This window comes from Salmo trutta, chromosome 13 (assembly GCF_901001165.1).
Source record: "Salmo trutta chromosome 13, fSalTru1.1, whole genome shotgun sequence".
Classification (NCBI taxonomy): domain Eukaryota; kingdom Metazoa; phylum Chordata; class Actinopteri; order Salmoniformes; family Salmonidae; genus Salmo; species Salmo trutta.
In genome coordinates, this window is record NC_042969.1 from 14,588,273 (window position 1) to 14,605,689 (window position 17,417).

At 44.7% G+C, this 17,417-nt stretch overlaps 1 protein-coding gene across 2 annotated transcripts in view; it reads left to right on the forward strand.

The window, feature by feature from the left end:
• Window positions 1-17,417, forward strand: part of LOC115205271 (phosphatidylinositol 3,4,5-trisphosphate 5-phosphatase 2B) — a 36,295-nt gene that overhangs the window by 10,872 nt on the left and 8,006 nt on the right. Inside the window, exons 3-16 of one of the 2 annotated variants that reach the window (XM_029771064.1) lie at window positions 2,800-3,080; window positions 3,234-3,374; window positions 3,480-3,567; window positions 11,920-12,009; window positions 12,283-12,477; window positions 12,872-12,986; window positions 13,071-13,171; window positions 13,666-13,768; window positions 13,986-14,182; window positions 15,621-15,738; window positions 15,908-16,004; window positions 16,228-16,366; window positions 16,523-16,622; window positions 17,169-17,257. In XM_029771064.1, the coding sequence (XP_029626924.1) occupies window positions 2,800-3,080; window positions 3,234-3,374; window positions 3,480-3,567; window positions 11,920-12,009; window positions 12,283-12,477; window positions 12,872-12,986; window positions 13,071-13,171; window positions 13,666-13,768; window positions 13,986-14,182; window positions 15,621-15,738; window positions 15,908-16,004; window positions 16,228-16,366; window positions 16,523-16,622; window positions 17,169-17,257 (1,854 nt within the window). The remainder of the gene's footprint in view (window positions 1-2,799; window positions 3,081-3,233; window positions 3,375-3,479; window positions 3,568-11,919; window positions 12,010-12,282; window positions 12,478-12,871; window positions 12,987-13,070; window positions 13,172-13,665; window positions 13,769-13,985; window positions 14,183-15,620; window positions 15,739-15,907; window positions 16,005-16,227; window positions 16,367-16,522; window positions 16,623-17,168; window positions 17,258-17,417) is intronic. The other variant, XM_029771065.1, reaches the window with a different exon arrangement.

Sequence of the window (17,417 nt, forward strand, 5' to 3'; positions counted from 1 at the left end):
GAGGCCTGGTGCGTGGTGCTGGCTTTGGAGGCGCCAGACTAGGGACACGCACCTTAAAGCTAATACGAGGAGCAGGAACTGGATACACCAGGCCATGAACAAGCACTGGAGGTCTGGAGCGCACAGCCTGCACCACCCGTCCTGGCTGGGTAGTCACAGAAGCCCTGCACGGGCGGAGTTCTGGCACAGGGCGAACTGGGCTGTGCAGAGGCCTGATGGCTGCCGTGCGTAGAGCAGGCGCAGGGTAGGGGCTTAGGAGACGCACTGGTGGCCAGATGTGCTGCGCAGGTATACTCCTACCTGGCTGGATGCCAACTCTAGCACAGCACTTGCGAGGGGCTGCGATTGCTCGCACCGGACTGTGTGTGCGCATGGGCGAGATCGTGTGCACTTCCGCATAGACCGGCGCTCTCATGATCCGCTGCTCCCCATAATAAGCACGGGGAGTTGGCTTAGGGCTCAACCTTGGCCCAGCCAAACTACCCGTGTGCCCCCCCCCCCCCATTGTTTTTTGGGGGGTGCCTCTCGTGCTTCCGTCGTTGGGCTCGCTCTTCATACTGTCGCCGCTCCTCCCTTGTTGTCTCCACCTGTTTCCATGGCAGGGTCTTGTCCCCTGCCATTACCTCCTCCCATGTCCATGACGTCCTCCACTCCCTTCTTTCCCTGGCCCAGGATCCTTGCTCCTCCTGGGCCCGCTGCTTGGTCCGTTGGTGGTGGGTAGTTCTGTCAGGTGCGTCATAAAAAGTGGACCAAGGCGCAACGGGTGCAGTGCTCATCTTCTTCTTTTATTTTAATAAACGTGAACACTAAACAAAACAAGAAAAACTAACGACAGTCCTGTAAGGCACACAGCTACACACGGAATAACTACCTACAAAAACTCATGGAAAAACACCCCTACTAAATAGGACCTTCAATTAGAGGCAACGAGGAATAGCTGCCTCCAATTGAAGGTCAACCCAATAAACTAAACATAGAAATAGAAAAACTAGAACGAACATAGAAATATACTAACATAGAACATTAACTAAAAAACCCTGAAACACATAAAACAAACACCCCCTGCCACGTCCTGACCAAACTACAATAACAAATAACCACTTTTACTGGTCAGGACGTGACAAAATGCCCCTTCTGAGTATATCCAGGTCATTTGGCTGCCAGACACGAGGAGCTCTGGAGACATGCAGTCACATTCAAAACATCCACAGCCATTTTTCTTTTGTGGATAATGTTAGAACAACATATGCTGACTCTGAACAGATGCACTGCATATTTGAGACAGTCTTCCAAGCTTTAGGAGCTTTTACAAACAGTTTAAGAACAAGATGATTACCTGTGTTGTGTAGGTTCTATATATATATATTTATAAACTGGGTGGTTTGAGCCCTGAATGCTGATTGGCTGACAGTCGTGGCATATCAGACCGTATACCACAGGTATGACAAAACACTTATTTTTAGTGTTATAATTACATTGGTAAACAGTTTATAATAGCAATAAGGCACCTCGGGTGTTTGTGATAGATGACCAACGTACCACGGCTAAGGGCTGTGTCCAGGCACTCTGCGTTGCGTCGAGCATAAGAGCAGCCCTTAGTGGTGGTATATTGGGCATATACCACATCCCCTCGGGCCTTAATGCTTAAATATATAAATGTCCTTGTTTTTTAAAGAATTTTTTTTTTGGGGTCCATTAAATAACATCAAATTGATCAGAAATACAGTGTAGACATTGTTCATGTTGTAAATGACAATTGTAGCTGGAAACGGCTGTTTTTAATGGAATATCTACATAGGCGTGCAGAGGCCCATTATCAGCAACTATCACCCCTGTATTCCAATGCCACATTGTGTTAGCTAATCCAAGTTTATCATTTTAAAAGGCTAATTGATCATTAGAAAACACTTTAGCAATTATGTTAGCACAGCTGAAAACTGTTGTTCTAATTAAAGAAGCAATAAAACCGGCCTTCTTTAGAGTAGTTGAGTATCTGGAGCATCAGCATTTGTGTGTTCGATTACAGGCTCAAAATGACCAGAAACAAAGAACTTTCTAATGAAACTCATCAGTCTATTCTTGTTCTGAGAAATGAAGGCTATTCCATGCGAGAAATTGCCATGAAACTAAAGATCTCGTACAACACTGTGTACTACTCCCTTCACAGAACAGTGCAAACTGGCCCTAGCCAGAATAGAAAGAGGAGTGGGAGGCCCCGGTGCACAACTGAGCAAGAAGACAAGTACATTAGAGTGTCTAGTTTGAGAAACAGATGCCGCACAAGTCCTCAACTGGCAGCTTCTAGGCAGAGTTGCAAAGAAAAAGCCATATCTCAGACTGGCCAATATAAAGAAAATATTAAGATGGGAAAAAGAACACAGACACTGGACAGAGGAACGCTGCCTAGAAGGCCAGCATCCCGGAGTCGCCAATTCACTGTTGACATTGAGACTGGTGTTTTGTGGGTACTATTTAATGAAGCTGCCAGTTGAGGATTTGTGAGGCATCTGTTTGTGTCAAGAACTGCAATGCTGCTGGGGCTTTCACGCTCAACAGTTTCCAGTGTGTATCAAGAATGATACACCCCCCAAAGGACATCCAGCCAACTTAACCCAACTGTGGGAAGCATTGGAGTCAACATGGGCCAGCATCCCTGTGGAACACTTGACACCTTGTGGAGTCCACGCCCTGATGAATTGAGGCTGTTCTGAGGGCAAAAGGGGGTGAAACTCAATATTAGGAAGGTGTTCTTAATGTTTTGTACACTCAGTGTATGTCTGTGTGTATGTTTCCCCACAGACTTCTCAGGGGGTGCAGGTGAACTGTTTCCGTACACTGGGGGACCTGGTGTTGGGGTACCAGCACCCCCATAAGGGTCTGGTCACCCCTCTGCTGTACCCTGTGGGGAGGGACATGGAGCCTGGGGATGAGAGCTCAGGTGATGATGAGAAGCCAGGGCTGGTGTGGAGTCCCAGCCCATTCCCAGTCTCGGTCAGTATAGCTCCCCCCGCTGGACTCCCAGTGACCCCGTCCCCACACCTCCTCTTCCTCCACAGGCTACAGGAGCTCAACACATCCAGGTACAGAAGTCCCCATCACACACCATGAGTATATAGATGTACAAAATGTGTAATATTGGTCTGGGGATTTAGAGATGAAAGTACTTTAGCACTTTCCTGTGGCATCTCTTTTCAACTTGCTTGAGTGGTGTTTATGGTCCCCTGGTTTCACAGCATGGCAGGTGAGGTGGTTGGGCTGCTCAGTGAGTATCTGCGCAGTGAGCTGCCTCTGGATGTGGAGGGTCTACGTAGAGGAGCAACAGGCCTACGCCATCTACACCACACCCTGGGCACCGCATGCCAGGGGCTCAACAGGTGGGTTTCACCATGTTATTACAGTTAAAGTGATCTGGTGTTTGGGATGTGATGGCTTTGTTGGTTATCATGAGGAGATAATGAAACGGATTCTCTGATCCACAGTGAGATTGACCTGATCATGTCCAGTTTGGAGACGCTGGCCAAAGTGTTTGACCATCCCATCTGCCCTTTAACCTCCGCCAAGCCACAGGTACATCCCTTCTGTGATATATCCTGTTTGACCTGTCCTGTCTGTCCTAACTTGTCTGTCCTTATATGTCTGTCCTGCCCTGTCTGTCCTGCCCTGTCTATCTTTCCCTGTCTGTCCTGTCATGTCTGTCCTACCCTGTCTGTCCTGTCCTGTCTGTCCTGTCTGTCCTGCCCGTCAGTCATACCTTGTCTGTAACCCTCTGTCTACTCTGCTATGGTCCACAGGGGACCTGCAAACTAAGAAGCCAAAAAATAATGGAAATCTGCTTTGTTACGCCCTCTAGTGCACCAATTGAAAATACAAATTCTCTATGTTCCCCTTCATGGGGTAGAATACACAGTACACTGAGAGTAAAAAACATTAAGGACACCTGCTCTTTCCTTGACCAAGACTGACCAAGTGAATCCAGGTGAAAGCTGTGATCTTTTATTGACGTCACTTGTTAAATCCACTTCAATCATTGTAGATGACGGGCAGGAGACAGGTTAAAGAAGGATGTTTCAGCCTTGAGACCATTGAGACATGGATTGTGTATGTTTTAATTTTTTTAAACATTTTACCTTTATTTATACCTTTATTTATACAGGTTTATTCTCATTGAGATAAATATCTCTTTTCCAAGAGAGACCTGGTCCAATAGCAGCAAGGGGAACAACGTTTCAGACAAACCAAATTACATACACTCACGCAACATTAAACAAAACTCTAAACACACATACAGTACAACAAAAACATATTACATTTAAAAATACAAACATCTTGACTAAAAACAGCTGGCCTAAAAACAATTACACTCTTCTATAATATATACATCGATCAAGTGTTTGAACTCCGCCAACGAAACTAGATCATCACATTTTAAAATGTTCAAAAGAGAATTCCAGGACCACAGTGCTAACTTACTAAAACGATTTCTACCATGACCTGTTCTAATTTGTTGGTACTGTTAGAAACAAATCAGAATGGGACCGTAATTGCTACTTATTTTACTGACCTAACTAAAAAAGACCAGAGATAAAATGGCATTTTACCCAATATGGCCTTATAAATCAGTCTATACCAGTGTTTAAGCCTACGCAAGGTCAATGACGTCCAGCCAACAGCGCTGTAGAGATCACAATGATGTGTTAGACGTTTCTGATTTGTAATGAACCTGAGGGCTGCATGATACACTGAATCAAGTGCTCTCAGGGTAGTGGCTGAGGCCTGCATATATATAACATCACTAAAATCTAAAACCAACAGTAATGTAAATCGTACCAGCTCCTTCCTGGCCTCAAAAGAAAAACAAGCCTTATGCCAGTAATAAAAACCTATTTTCAGCTTGAGCTTCCTTATCAAGTTCTCTACATGCACAGTGAAGCTCAGCTTATCATCAACCCACACACCCAAATATTTGTACACTTTAACTTGCTCTATATTATGTCCAGCCAATGTAGCAATGATATGATTTGTAACATGCCTGGCATACCATGCATTTTGTTTTACCCGAATTTAGAATCAGCTTTAAATCATACAGATTCTGTTGTATGATGTTAAATGCTCTTTGGGCATTTTCAAAAGCTAAAGATAAACTACTACCCCTTGAATAAAGAACAGTATCATCTGCATAAAAACGAACATCCGCTGTTTCAATAAGATCCCCAATGTTGTTGATATACAAAATGAACAACAGTGGGCCCAAAATAGAACCTTGCGGAACACCTGAGCACACCTCTATGGACTCAGATTTGCAACCATCCGCCATTACACATTGTGTACGATTTGATAGGTAATTTATAAACCAATCTAGAGCATGACCAGTAATTCCACAACATTTTAACCTTTGCACTAACACAGCATGGTCCACGGTGTCAAAAGCCTTCGACAAATCAATAAAAACAGACACACAATGTAGCTTCTTATCAAGAGCACAGTGGATGTCATTTAAAACCTTCAATGTTGCTGAAACAGTGCTGTGGCCAGACCTAAAACCTGATTGCATTCCATTTAAGATATTGTTTTCTTGGAAGTAGGTATTTAGCTGCCTACTAACTAAGGACTCCAGTACCTTTGATAGTACAGACAATTTTGAAATGGGTCGATAGTTGTCAAGTAGCGAGGGATCTCCACCTTTCAGGAGAGGCAGTACAAAAGCAGATTTCCATAACTTGGGGATTTCCTTAATATCAAGCGTAAGGTTAAAAATACATGTTAAAAAGTGGCTAGGGGGGAGCAATGATGTCAGCGGCTAGGTGTAGGAGGCGGGGGTCTAGTTCATCAGGGCCAGGAGATTTTTTTAAAATCAATTTCTTTCAGGGCTTTACACACTTCTGAAACAGAGAAGGATGAAAAGGAAAACCTGGTGAAGGAGTACACAGGGGTGTCAGGTAAATTTATAGGGGGCTCAATTATACCTTTGACCTTTTCAAATAAACTGCCCTCATCTAAAAAATGCTGGTTCAAGGCTTTCAGAATGGAGGTTCTCTCAGTTACAATATAAGTGTCGACCAACAATTGTTTAGGAAGCTGTGTATCTTTTCTGCACTCCAAACCTTTCACTACTTGCCAAAATTTGGATGGATTATTTACATTTTGTGAAGTAGATTTCAGGTAGTGGTCTGCTTTTAATTTACGGATCATAGCCACACCCATATTTTGAAGACGTTTAAAAGCCATCCAACCATCTGCCAAACCAGTCCCTCTTGCTTTAGCCCACATAGCATTTCGTTCCCTTATGATTGTTGTAAGTTCCTTAGTAAACCAAGGGTTCTCTCTGCCCTTAATCCTGAATGTTTTAAAAGGGGCATGCCTTTTGCATACATCCTGGAATGCGTTGTGGAAGTAAGAAAAGGCTAGTTCAACATCAGGGATTAATTCCATTCTATTCCATTCAATGCTAGATACATCATGTAAAAAACCTTGAATATCAAACCGCTTCCAGTTTCTTTTCATAATGACATGTGGAGAATGCGTGCCATTCAGAGGGTGAATGGGAAAGACAAAAGATTTAAGTGCCTTTGAACGGGGTATGGTGGTTGGTGCCAGGTGCACCAGTTTGTGTCACGAACTGCAACGTTGCTGGGTGTTTCACACGCAACAGTTTCCCATGTGTATCAAGAATGATCCACCACCCAAAGGACATCCAGCCAACTTGACACAACCGTGGGAAGCATTGGAGTCAACATGGGCCAGCATCCCTGTGGAACGCTTTCCACACCTTGTAGAGTCCATGCCCTGACGAATTGAGGCTGTTCAAATCAAATCAAATTTATTTGTCACATACACATGGTTAGCAGGTGTTAATGCAAGTGTAGCGAAATGCTTCTAGTTTCGACCATGCAGTAATATCTAACAAGTAATATAACCTAACAATTTCACAACTACTACTTTATACACATAAGTGTAAAGGAATGAATACGAATATGTACATAAAAATATATAAATGAGTGATGGCCGAACGGCATTGGCAAGATGCAGTAGATGGTATAGGGTACAGTATATACATATGAGATGAGTATTGTAGGGTATGAAAACATATAAAGCAGCATTGTTTAAAGTGGCTAGTGATACATTACATCAAGATGGCAAGATGCAGTAGATGGTATAGAGTACAGTATATACATATGAGATGAGCAATGCAGGGTATGAAAACATTATATGAAGTGACATTGTTTAAAGTGGCTGGTGATACATTACATCAAGATGGCAAGATGCAGTAGATGGTATAGCATACAGTATATACATATGAGATGAATAATGTAGGTTATGTAAACATTATCTAATATAAATAATATAAAGTGGCAAGTGATAAATTGATTACATCAATTTTACCATTATTAAAGTGGCTGGAGTTGAGTCAGTATGTTGGCAGCAGCCACTCAATGTTAGTGATGGCTGTTTAACAGTCTGATGGCCTTGAGATAGAAGCTGTTTTTCAGTCTCTCGGTCCCAGCTTTGATGCACCTGTACTGACCTCGCCTTCTGGATGATAGCGGGGTGAACAGGCAGTGGCTCGGGTGGTTGTTGTCCTTAATGATCTTTTTGGCCTTCCTGTGACATCGGGTGGTGTAGGTGTCCTGGAGGGCAGGTAGTTTGCACCCGGTGATGCATTGTGCAGACCTCACTACCCTCTGGAGAGCCTTCCGGTTATGGGCGGAGCAGCTGCCGTACCAGGCGGTGATACAGCCCGACAGTATGCTCTCGATTCTGCATCTGTAAAAGTTTGTGAGTGTTTTTGGTGACAAGCCAAATTTCTTCAGCCTCCTGAGGTTGAAGAGGCGCTGCTGCGCCTTCTTCACCATGCTGTCTGTGTGGATGGACATTTCAGTTTGTCTGTGATGTGTACGCCGAGGAACTTAAAACTCTCCACCCTCTCCACTACTGTCCCGTCAATGTAGATAGGGGGCTGCTCCCTCTGCTGTTTCCTGAAGTCCATGATCATCTCCTTTGTTTTGTTGACATTGAGTGTGAGGTTATTTTCCTGACACCACACTCCGAGGGCCCTCACCTCCTCCCTGTAGGCCGTCTCGTCGTTGTTGGTAATCAAGCCTACCACTGTAGTGTCGTCTGCAAACTTGATGATTGAGTTGGAGGCGTGCATGGCCACGCAGTCATGGGTGAACAGGGAGTACAGTAGAGGGCTGAGAACGCACCCTTGTGGGGACCCAGTGTTGAGGATCAGCGGGGTGGAGATGTTGTTTCCTACCCTCACCACCTGGGGGCGGCCCGTCAGGAAGTCCAGGACCCAGTTGCACAGGGCGGGGTTGAGACCCAGGGTCTCGAGCTGAACCTCTCTGGGTTATGTGGGACGCTAGCGTCCCACCTGCGGGACACACTATTCAACAGCCAGTAAAATAGCAGGGCTGCAAATTCAAAACAACAAAAACAACAATAATTCAAATTTCTCAAACATACAACTATTATATCCCATTTTTAAGATACACTTCTCATTAATCAAACCACATTGTCTGATTTCAAAAAGGCTTTACGGCGAAAGCATAACGTTAGATTATGTTAGGACAGCACCTAAACCAGAAAAACCACACAACCATTTTCCAAGCAAGGAGAGGCGTCACAAAAACTAGAAATACAGCTAAAATGAATCACTAACCTTTGATGATCTTCATCAGATGGCACTCATAGGACTTCATGTTACACAATACATGTATGTTTTGCTCGATAAAGTTCATATTTATATCCAAAAACCCCATTTTACATTGGCGTGTAATGTTCAGAAATGTTTTGCCTCCCATAACTTCCGGTGAATGAGCACATCAATTTACAGAAATACTCATCATAAACGTTGATAAAATATTCAACAGTTCTTTAAGGAATTATAGATACACTTCTCCTTAATGCAACCACTGTGTCAGATTTCAAAAAAGCTTTATGGCGAAAGCAAATTTTGCAATAATCTGAGTACAGCATTCAGACACGAAACCAAACCCGCCATTTTGTGTCAACAAAACTCAGAAATAATATTATAAATATTCACTTACCTTTGATGATCTTCATCAGAATGCACTCCCAGGAATCCCAGGTCCACAATAAATGTTTGTTTATGTCCAAATACCTCCTTTTGTTCGCGCGTTCAGTCCACTACTCCAAATGCAGGAAGCGTGCGCAAATGTCACGACGAAAAGTCAAAAAAAGTTATATTTACGTTCTTGGAAATATGTCAAACGATGTATAGCATCAATCTTTAGGACGTTTTTAACATAAATCTTCAGCAATATTCCAACCGGACAATTCCAATGTCTTCAGAAAAGAAAAGGAACACAGCTAACTCTCACATGAGTGCGCGCCTCTGAGCTCATGTCATTTTCTCACTCATCAACTTCCAGGCCCTCTTGTTCGCTCCATATTCACAGTAGAAGCATGAAACAACGTTCTAAAGACTGTTGACATCTAGTGGAAGCCTTAGGAAGTGCAAAATGAACCCTAAGTCACTGTATACTGGATAGGGAATCACTTGAAAAACTACAAACCTCAGATTTCCACACTTCCTGGTTAGATTTTTCTCAGGTTTTTGCCTGCCATATGAGTTCTGTTATACTCACAGACATCATTCAAACAGTTTTAGAAACGTCAGAGTGTTTTCTATCCAAATCTACTAATAATATGCATATCCTACCTTCTGGACCTGAGTAGCAGGCAGTTTAATTTGGGCACGCATTTCATCCGGACGTCAAAATACTGCCCCCTATCCTAGAGAAGTTAATGACGAGTTTGGAGGGTACTATGGTGTTAAATGCTGAGCTGTAATCGATGAACAGCATTCTTACATAGGTATTCCTCTTGTCCAGATGGGTTAGGGCAGTGTGCAGTGTGATGGCGATTGCGTCGTCTGTGGACCTATTGTGGCGGTAAGCAAATTGGAGTGGGTCTAGGGTGTCAGGTAGGGTGGAGCTCTTCATGATGATGGAAGGGAGTGCTATGGGCGGTAGTCATTTAGTTCAGTTACCTTAGCTTTCTTGGGAACAGAAACAATGGCCCTCTTGAAGCATGTGGGGACAGCAGACTGGGATAAGGATTGATTGAATATGTCTGTAAACACACCAGCCAGCTGGTCTGCGCATGCTCTGAGGACGCGGCCGGGGACGCCGTCTGGTCCTGCAGCGTTGCGAGGGTTAACACGTTTAAATGTTTTACTCACGTTGGCTACAGTGAAGGAGAGCCCGCAGGTTTTGGTAGCGGGCCGTGTCAGTGGCACTGTATTGTCCTCAAAGCCAGCAAAAAAGTTGTTCAGTCTGTCTCGGAGCAAGGCATCGTGATCCGCGACGGGGCTGGTTTTTCTTTTGTAGTCCGTGATTGACTGTAGACCCTGCCACATACCTCTTGTGTCTGAGCCGTTGAATTGCGACACTTTGTCTCTATACTGACGCTTAGCTTGTTGTATTGCCTTGCGGAGGGAATAGCTACACTGTTTGTATTCGCTCATGTTTCCGGTCACCTTGCCCTGATTAAAAGCAGTGGTTCGTGCTTTCAGTTTTGCGCGAATGCTGCCATCAATCCACGGTTTCTGGTTGGGGAATGTTTTAATAGACGCTGTGGGTACAACATCACCGATGCACTTGTTAATGAACTCGCACACCGAATCAGTGTATTCGTCAATGTTGTTGTTCGACGCAATGCGGAACATATCCCAGTCCACGTGATCGAAGCAATCTTGAAGCGTGGAATCCGATTGGTCGGACCAGCGTTGAACAGACCTGAGGGCGGGAGCTTCCTGTTTTAGGTTCTGTCTATAGGCTGGGAGCAACAAAATGGAGTCGTGGTCAGCTTTTCCGATGGGAGGGCGGGGGAGGGCCTTATATGCGTCGCGGAAGTTAGAATAACAATGATCCAGGTTTTGCTACCCCTGGTAGCACAATCGATATGCTGATAGAATTTGGGGAGCCTTGTTTTCAGATTAGCCTTGTTAATTTAAATCCCCAGCTACAATAAATGCAGCCTCAGGATATGTGGTTTCCAGTTTACATAGTCCAATGAAGTTCTTTCAGGGCCGTCGATGTGTCTGCTTGGGGGGGATATACACGACTGTGATTATGATCGAAGAGAATTCTCTTGGTAGATAATGCGGTCGGCATTTGATAGTGAGGAATTCTAAGTCAGGTGAACAAAAGGACTTGAGTTCCTGTATATTGTTATGATCACACCACGTCTCGTTAATCATAAGGCATACACCCCCGCCCTTCTTCTTACCAGAGAGATGCTTGTTTCTGTCGGCGCGATGCATGAAGAAACCAGGTGGGCTGTACCGACTCAGATAGCGTGTCTCGAGTGAGCCATGTTTCCTTGAAACAAAGAACGTTACAGTCTTGGATGTCTCTCCGGAATGCTACCCTTGCTCGGATTTCGTCTATCTTGTTGTCAAGAGACTGGATATTGGCGAGTAGTATGCTCAAGAGCGGTGCGTGATGTGCCCGTCTACGGAGCCTGACCAGAAGACCGCTCTTTCTTCTACGGCGTCGTTGTTTTGGGTCGCCGGCTGGGATCCGATCCGTTGTCCTGGGTGGTAGGCCAAACAGAGGATCTGTTTCGGGAAAGTCGTATTCCTGGTCGTAATGTTGGTGAGTTGACGTTGCTCTTATATCCAATAGTTCCTCCCGACTGTATGTAATAAAACCTAAGATTACCTGGGGTAACAATGTAAGAAGTAACACATAAAACAAACAAAGTACTGCATAGTTCCTAGGAACGCGAAGCGAGGCGGCCATCTCTGTCAGCGCCGGAAGTAGATTCTGAGGGCAAAAGGGGGTGCAACTCAATATTAGGAAGGTGTTCCTAATGCTTTGCACACTTAGTGTATGTCCATCTGTATTCCACATAGCACACAGCTGCTTACTATATTAATGTACCTCCTTTCAGAACATGGGTAGAGGTCCAGACATGGAGTTGGACAGCCTGCTGTGTAAGATCTCTGTCCTGGTCAGCCTGCTCTCCTCCCTGGAGAAGAGGGTATGTACTCACATACTACCCCCCCAATACATATCAGTCTTAGTTTCGTGGTCTAGACCAGTGGTTCCCAACCAGGGGTACTAGGACCCCTGGGCGTACTTGGCTTATCAATAGAGGGTACTTGAGAAGACTCATGACTGGTAAAATGCACATGGGGGGGTACTTCAGGGGTACTCAGGGCAGAGGAAAATTCAGTTGGCGGTACAGGAACCGAAACAGGTTGGGGACCACTGGTCTATACAATCTGACGCTCTCTATGCTCTGACTGTGCAGGTGCTGAAAGCTCTTCAAGATGCTGTGACCAATCACAACCTGGCTGTGCAGCCTGCCCCTCCACCTGAGCCCGCTCTTGCTCCAGCCCCTGCTCCAGCTCCTGCTCCAGCCCCTGCTCCTGCTCCAGCCCCTGTCCCTGCCCCAGTCCCTGTAGCCAAGAGCCATTCCAGGCTCATACCTGTCCACTCCTTTCAGGTGAGAGAGAGCGACAAGGGCCACTTCATACTTTTAAGGAGGCATACCAGCTGATTTGTCATATTTTGATCATCTTTGAGGTACAGTGATTCCTATTTTTCATCATCTGTGTGTGTGTTTCTGTCTGTGTGTGTGTGTGTTTATGTCTGTGTGTGTGTGTGTGTTTATGTCTGTGTGTGTGTGTGTGTGTGTGTTTATGTCTGTGTGTGTGTGTGTGTTTATGTCTGTGTGTGTGTGTGTGTTTATGTCTGTGTGTGTGTGTTTATGTCTGTGTGTGTGTGTGTGTGTTTCTGTGTGTGTGTGTGTTTGTGTCTGTGTGTGTGTGCTTCTGTGTGTGTGTGTGTGTGTGTGCTTCTGTCTGCGTGTGTGTGTATGTGCTTCTGTCTGTGTCTAGATTAAGATGGTGCGTTACGGCAGACAGACAGTGTCATTGGATGTGGACACAGGAGTGCTGCTGTTTGACAGGAAGGCCGGGTCATTTGGAGTGGAGACGGTCTCACATGAGCGGAGTAGGAGCACGACAACGACATCTAATGTTACTTGACTGAGTTTGATCAAGTTCAGTGATCTTAAATGCTTCACCTATTTTTCAGTTCTGCAGCTAGTCAAGTTCCAGAGCAGCCCAGCCAAGCTGTGCATGGTTGTGGACAGTCATCACAACAAACCACGGGAGCTCATGTTTGAGAGTGCAAGGGTGAATAAAGTTCTACATTCAGCTGTATGCAGGGCCCCTCTTAAATTGGTCCTGTCCAAAATAATATGGACTTTAATGTTTTGTTGTTGTTGTTGTTTCTCTGTAATACTACCAGCCACCTAGCAATTTTATGAAGTTGTCTTTAGCTAGCCCAGATAGGTTCCCAATCTCCCGACCTCATAACTAGCTGCCAAGAAGCCATTTCAGGCTATCAATCAAGTTAGAGTAGCTTGTCTAACTATCTTAGCTGGGTATGCCTGCTGGCAAGGTTGCTGGACTTCAGAAAAACAAGCAATGTACTGATTAAGACTCACATTCCTTTAAGCATAGTGATTATGACTCTAGATTATAGGAAATCAATTCTCCAAATTACAGTCGGGGGGGGGGGATCTATCCCAGCCATCCTCATGTACTTTGTGCCCCATCTGATTTGTATGTGTTTCTATCCATTGGATTCCATTGTAGTTTTTATATTGACTCTCTCTTCCCTCCAGAAACGGGAGGCGTTCTGCCAGCTGCTACAGCTGATGAAGACCAGGCACTCCCGTCTGAGTGAACCTGACGTCATCTCTGTGTTTGTGGGCAGCTGGAACATGGGTAACTAAGACCCCTATGGCACCTCACTGTCCTAGAGCAATGTTTTTCACTATTACTGTGTGACATCAATACTATCACTGGTAGCGCTAGCTACGGCTAGCTAAGTTATTACAGGGTTATTACACTGGAGAGACATAATTATCTTATTGGAAACGTGAGCACTAGATGTTGGTCTATGTTAGCCCCTCACTAATGATCTTAATGCCTGTGTGTTCAGGTGGCTCCCCTCCCCCTCGCAGTCTGCAGTCCTGGGTGACGTGTTGTGGTCTGGGTCGAACCCCAGATGAGTCCACAGCTCTGCTGCCTCATGACATCTACGCCCTGGGTACCCAGGAGAACTCTCAAGGGGAGAAGGAGTGGACCGAGCACGTCAAGGCTACCCTACACAGCTACACTCACTTAGAGTACAAACAGGTGAGCATCAGTTTTCCCTCTCTTGGTCTCCATTTATCGGCATCTCTCTCAGTTTTCTCTCTCTGCCTCGCTCTCTCTCTCTCGCTCTCTCTCTCTTTCTCGCTCTCTACTGTATGTGCGGCTCTGTCGCCATCTCTCCGTCTGTCTCTCTCTCTCTCTCTACCTTGTTTTCCCTTTCTCCCAGCTTTCAGTCACTCTGTCTGCAGTATGTCCTTACTCACCTTATGACAGGGATCATCAACTAGATTCAGCCACAGGGCCTTTATTTTTCTTCAGCGGATGGTGGGGGGGCCGGAACATAATTACTAATAATTTGTAGACTGCAAATTGACTACAAAAGCCCAAACAGATATAATGTTGGACTAAAACATAATCATTTCAAACCTTGCCGACATTAGTGTATGGTAACTTGTCTCTCTATTATGGATGGGAATACTTGGAAATAGATTTCTTAAATAAAAATCACTTGGAGCTGATTTCCTGGTTTTTTTCCAGTCTTTTATGTCCAACAATGAAAAGAAAAAATGATAAAAAAATTGTTCTGTTTTCTTTGCTTAGAAAACTTCTGGGGGCCAAATAAAACCACCCCTGGGCCAAATAAAACCACCCGTGAGCCAAATTGGGGAACCCTGCCTTATGGGATATTTGTTTGATGTACGTTTTCTTTCACCCATTCATCCTGTGATAATGATTGGTGTTCATTTACTGTACATTGTGCTTGACTTGGACTGAAATAGGTGCCTGTACTCATTTTGGGTACTGTTTATATTTAGGTGCAGAAACTGCACAATACATTTGAGCTAACATTCTAGAAGAGGAACAGGAGCTCAAGCAGTAGAACTTTTGCGGTGCTGGTACTCAGCTCCGGTGAGCTCCTGTTCCAAGTCAGGTGCTGCTTGCCCATGCTCTCTGTATGTGCACGTTGTCGACCAGAGGTACATAAAACAGGGTGTATAAACTGTATGTCTATAAAATAACAAAACAACATGTTGACGATGAGTAATCATTCATTTACCAGATACTTACTGGAGTTGGACAAGAAATACAACTTCTGAAAACAAATGTCTATGATTACGATACTTTCATGAAAAATCAAGACACAGTATATGTTATTATTACTTTAGTCTTGTTTACACTGCAGTACTGTAGACATATGTCTATGCCTATGTCTTGATTGGGGCGGCAGGTAGCCTAGTTATTGGAGCGTTTGGCCAGTAATCGAAAGGTTGCTAGATTGAATCCCTGAGCTGACAAGGTAAAAATCTGTCCTTCTGCCCCTAAACAAGGCAGTTAACCCACTGTTCCTAGGCCGTCATTGTAAATAAGAATTTGTTCTTAACTGACTTGCCTAGTTAAATAAAGGTTTTAAAAAATAAATAGAAATAAAGGAAAAATAGAATTGCTCTGTTATAGTGTACTGTGGTGATGTGTCCTGCAGGTGGCAGTACAGTCCCTGTGGAACATGAGGCTGGCAGTGTTTGTGAAGCCAGAGCACGAGAGTCGCATCAGCCATGTGAACACAGCCAGTGTGAAGACTGGCCTGGGGAACACACTGGGTATGATGCCAGGCCCCTACTTGGGTCGTTACCCATAACACCACACCCTCCTCCTCCTTCTCTCAGAAAACCACGCGGTGTCCAACTTCCAAAGACATCAGAGCATGATTAAGAGGAATGAAATGTGTTTTTAATCACTGTTTAACCTTTCAAATGGATCCGTTTCCAGGAAATAAGGGTGCTGTTGGGGTCTCCTTCCTCTTCAACAATACCTCTTTTGGCTTTGTTAACTGCCATCAGACCTCTGGCAGTGAGAAGGTAGTCAGGTATGGACACTGTATGCACAACCACTTCCTATGTCCAGCTGTTTGGTACATCATTTGGGTGTTGGTTGACTGGTAGAACATCTGGGTTTTCAACACAGATGTCATCAGATTGATGTGTACAGCGTGACATGCCTGGGCTGTACAGTGTGTGAATGTTTCTACTGTATGCGTGCAGCATATCTATGTGTGTCCCTAAATGTCCCTGTGCTTGTGGTCCTGTCAGGAGGAACCAGAACTTTGCGGACATCCTCAGGCTGTTGTCCCTGGGTGACCGGCAGCTCAGTGCCTTTGACGTGAGCCTGCGCTTCACACATCTCTTCTGGTGTGGAGACCTCAACTACAGACTGGACCTGGATGTACAGGTTAGACAAACCCGTCTCCTCCTTTCACTGTTCCCCCAGAAAATAGATCACATGTAGTGTAACCCGGAAAACGAGAATCCCCACAGACCCAGAGCCTTGCCTTGCGTTCTCTTACTCTGAATCTGTGTTCCCCTCATGGCCGTTCCCCTTTTACAGGACATTCTGAAACATGTGTCCAGGCGGGAGTTTGATGAGCTCATGTGTGCTGATCAGCTAACACAGGAACGACACAAGAGAAAGGCCTTTCTCAATTTCAGTGAGTAGCATCCTACTGCTCCTCGTCCTCCCAGTTGATGTCAAACAGTTTCTTTATGTGTGGGTGAAAATAGCTGCGTTATTGATTCTGCTCAGTCAATTCTCCTCTTCATTGCTGTTGTCTCGAATCAACCCCCTCACTCTCCTATCTCTCTCTCTCCACTTCAATTTCAATTGAAGGGCTTTATTGGCACGGGAAATATATGTTTACACTGCCAAAGCAAGTGAAATAGATAATAAACACAAGTGAAAAAAACAATGCAAAATGAACAGTAAACATTACACTCCAAAAGAATAAAGACATTTCAAATGTCAAATGTCATATTATGTGCAAATAGTTAAAGTACAAAAGGGAAGATAAATAAACATAAATATGGGTTGTATTTACAATGGTGTTTGTTCTTCACTGGTTGCCCTTTTCTTGTGGTAACAGGTCACAAATCTTGCCGCTGTGATGGCACACTGTGGTATCTCTCCTATCTCTCTCTCTCCTATCTCTCTATATCCTATATCTCTCTCCATTTCTCTCTCTTTGTCCTGGTTTAAGAGGAAGAGAAGATTGCGTTTCCGCCCACCTATCGGTACGAGAGGGGGTCCAGGGACAGCTACCTGTGGCAGAAGTACAAGACCTCTGGCGTGAGTCTACCTCCCTGTGACACTAACTGACACAACCTCTCAAAGCTACATCATGTCCCACGTCATGCTGTCGTCTGAATGACATTCAATCCGAAAGTGATGAGTAATCCACACAAAGCATTACTTGTGAGCCTTGTAAACAAATAAGGACATTTCATAA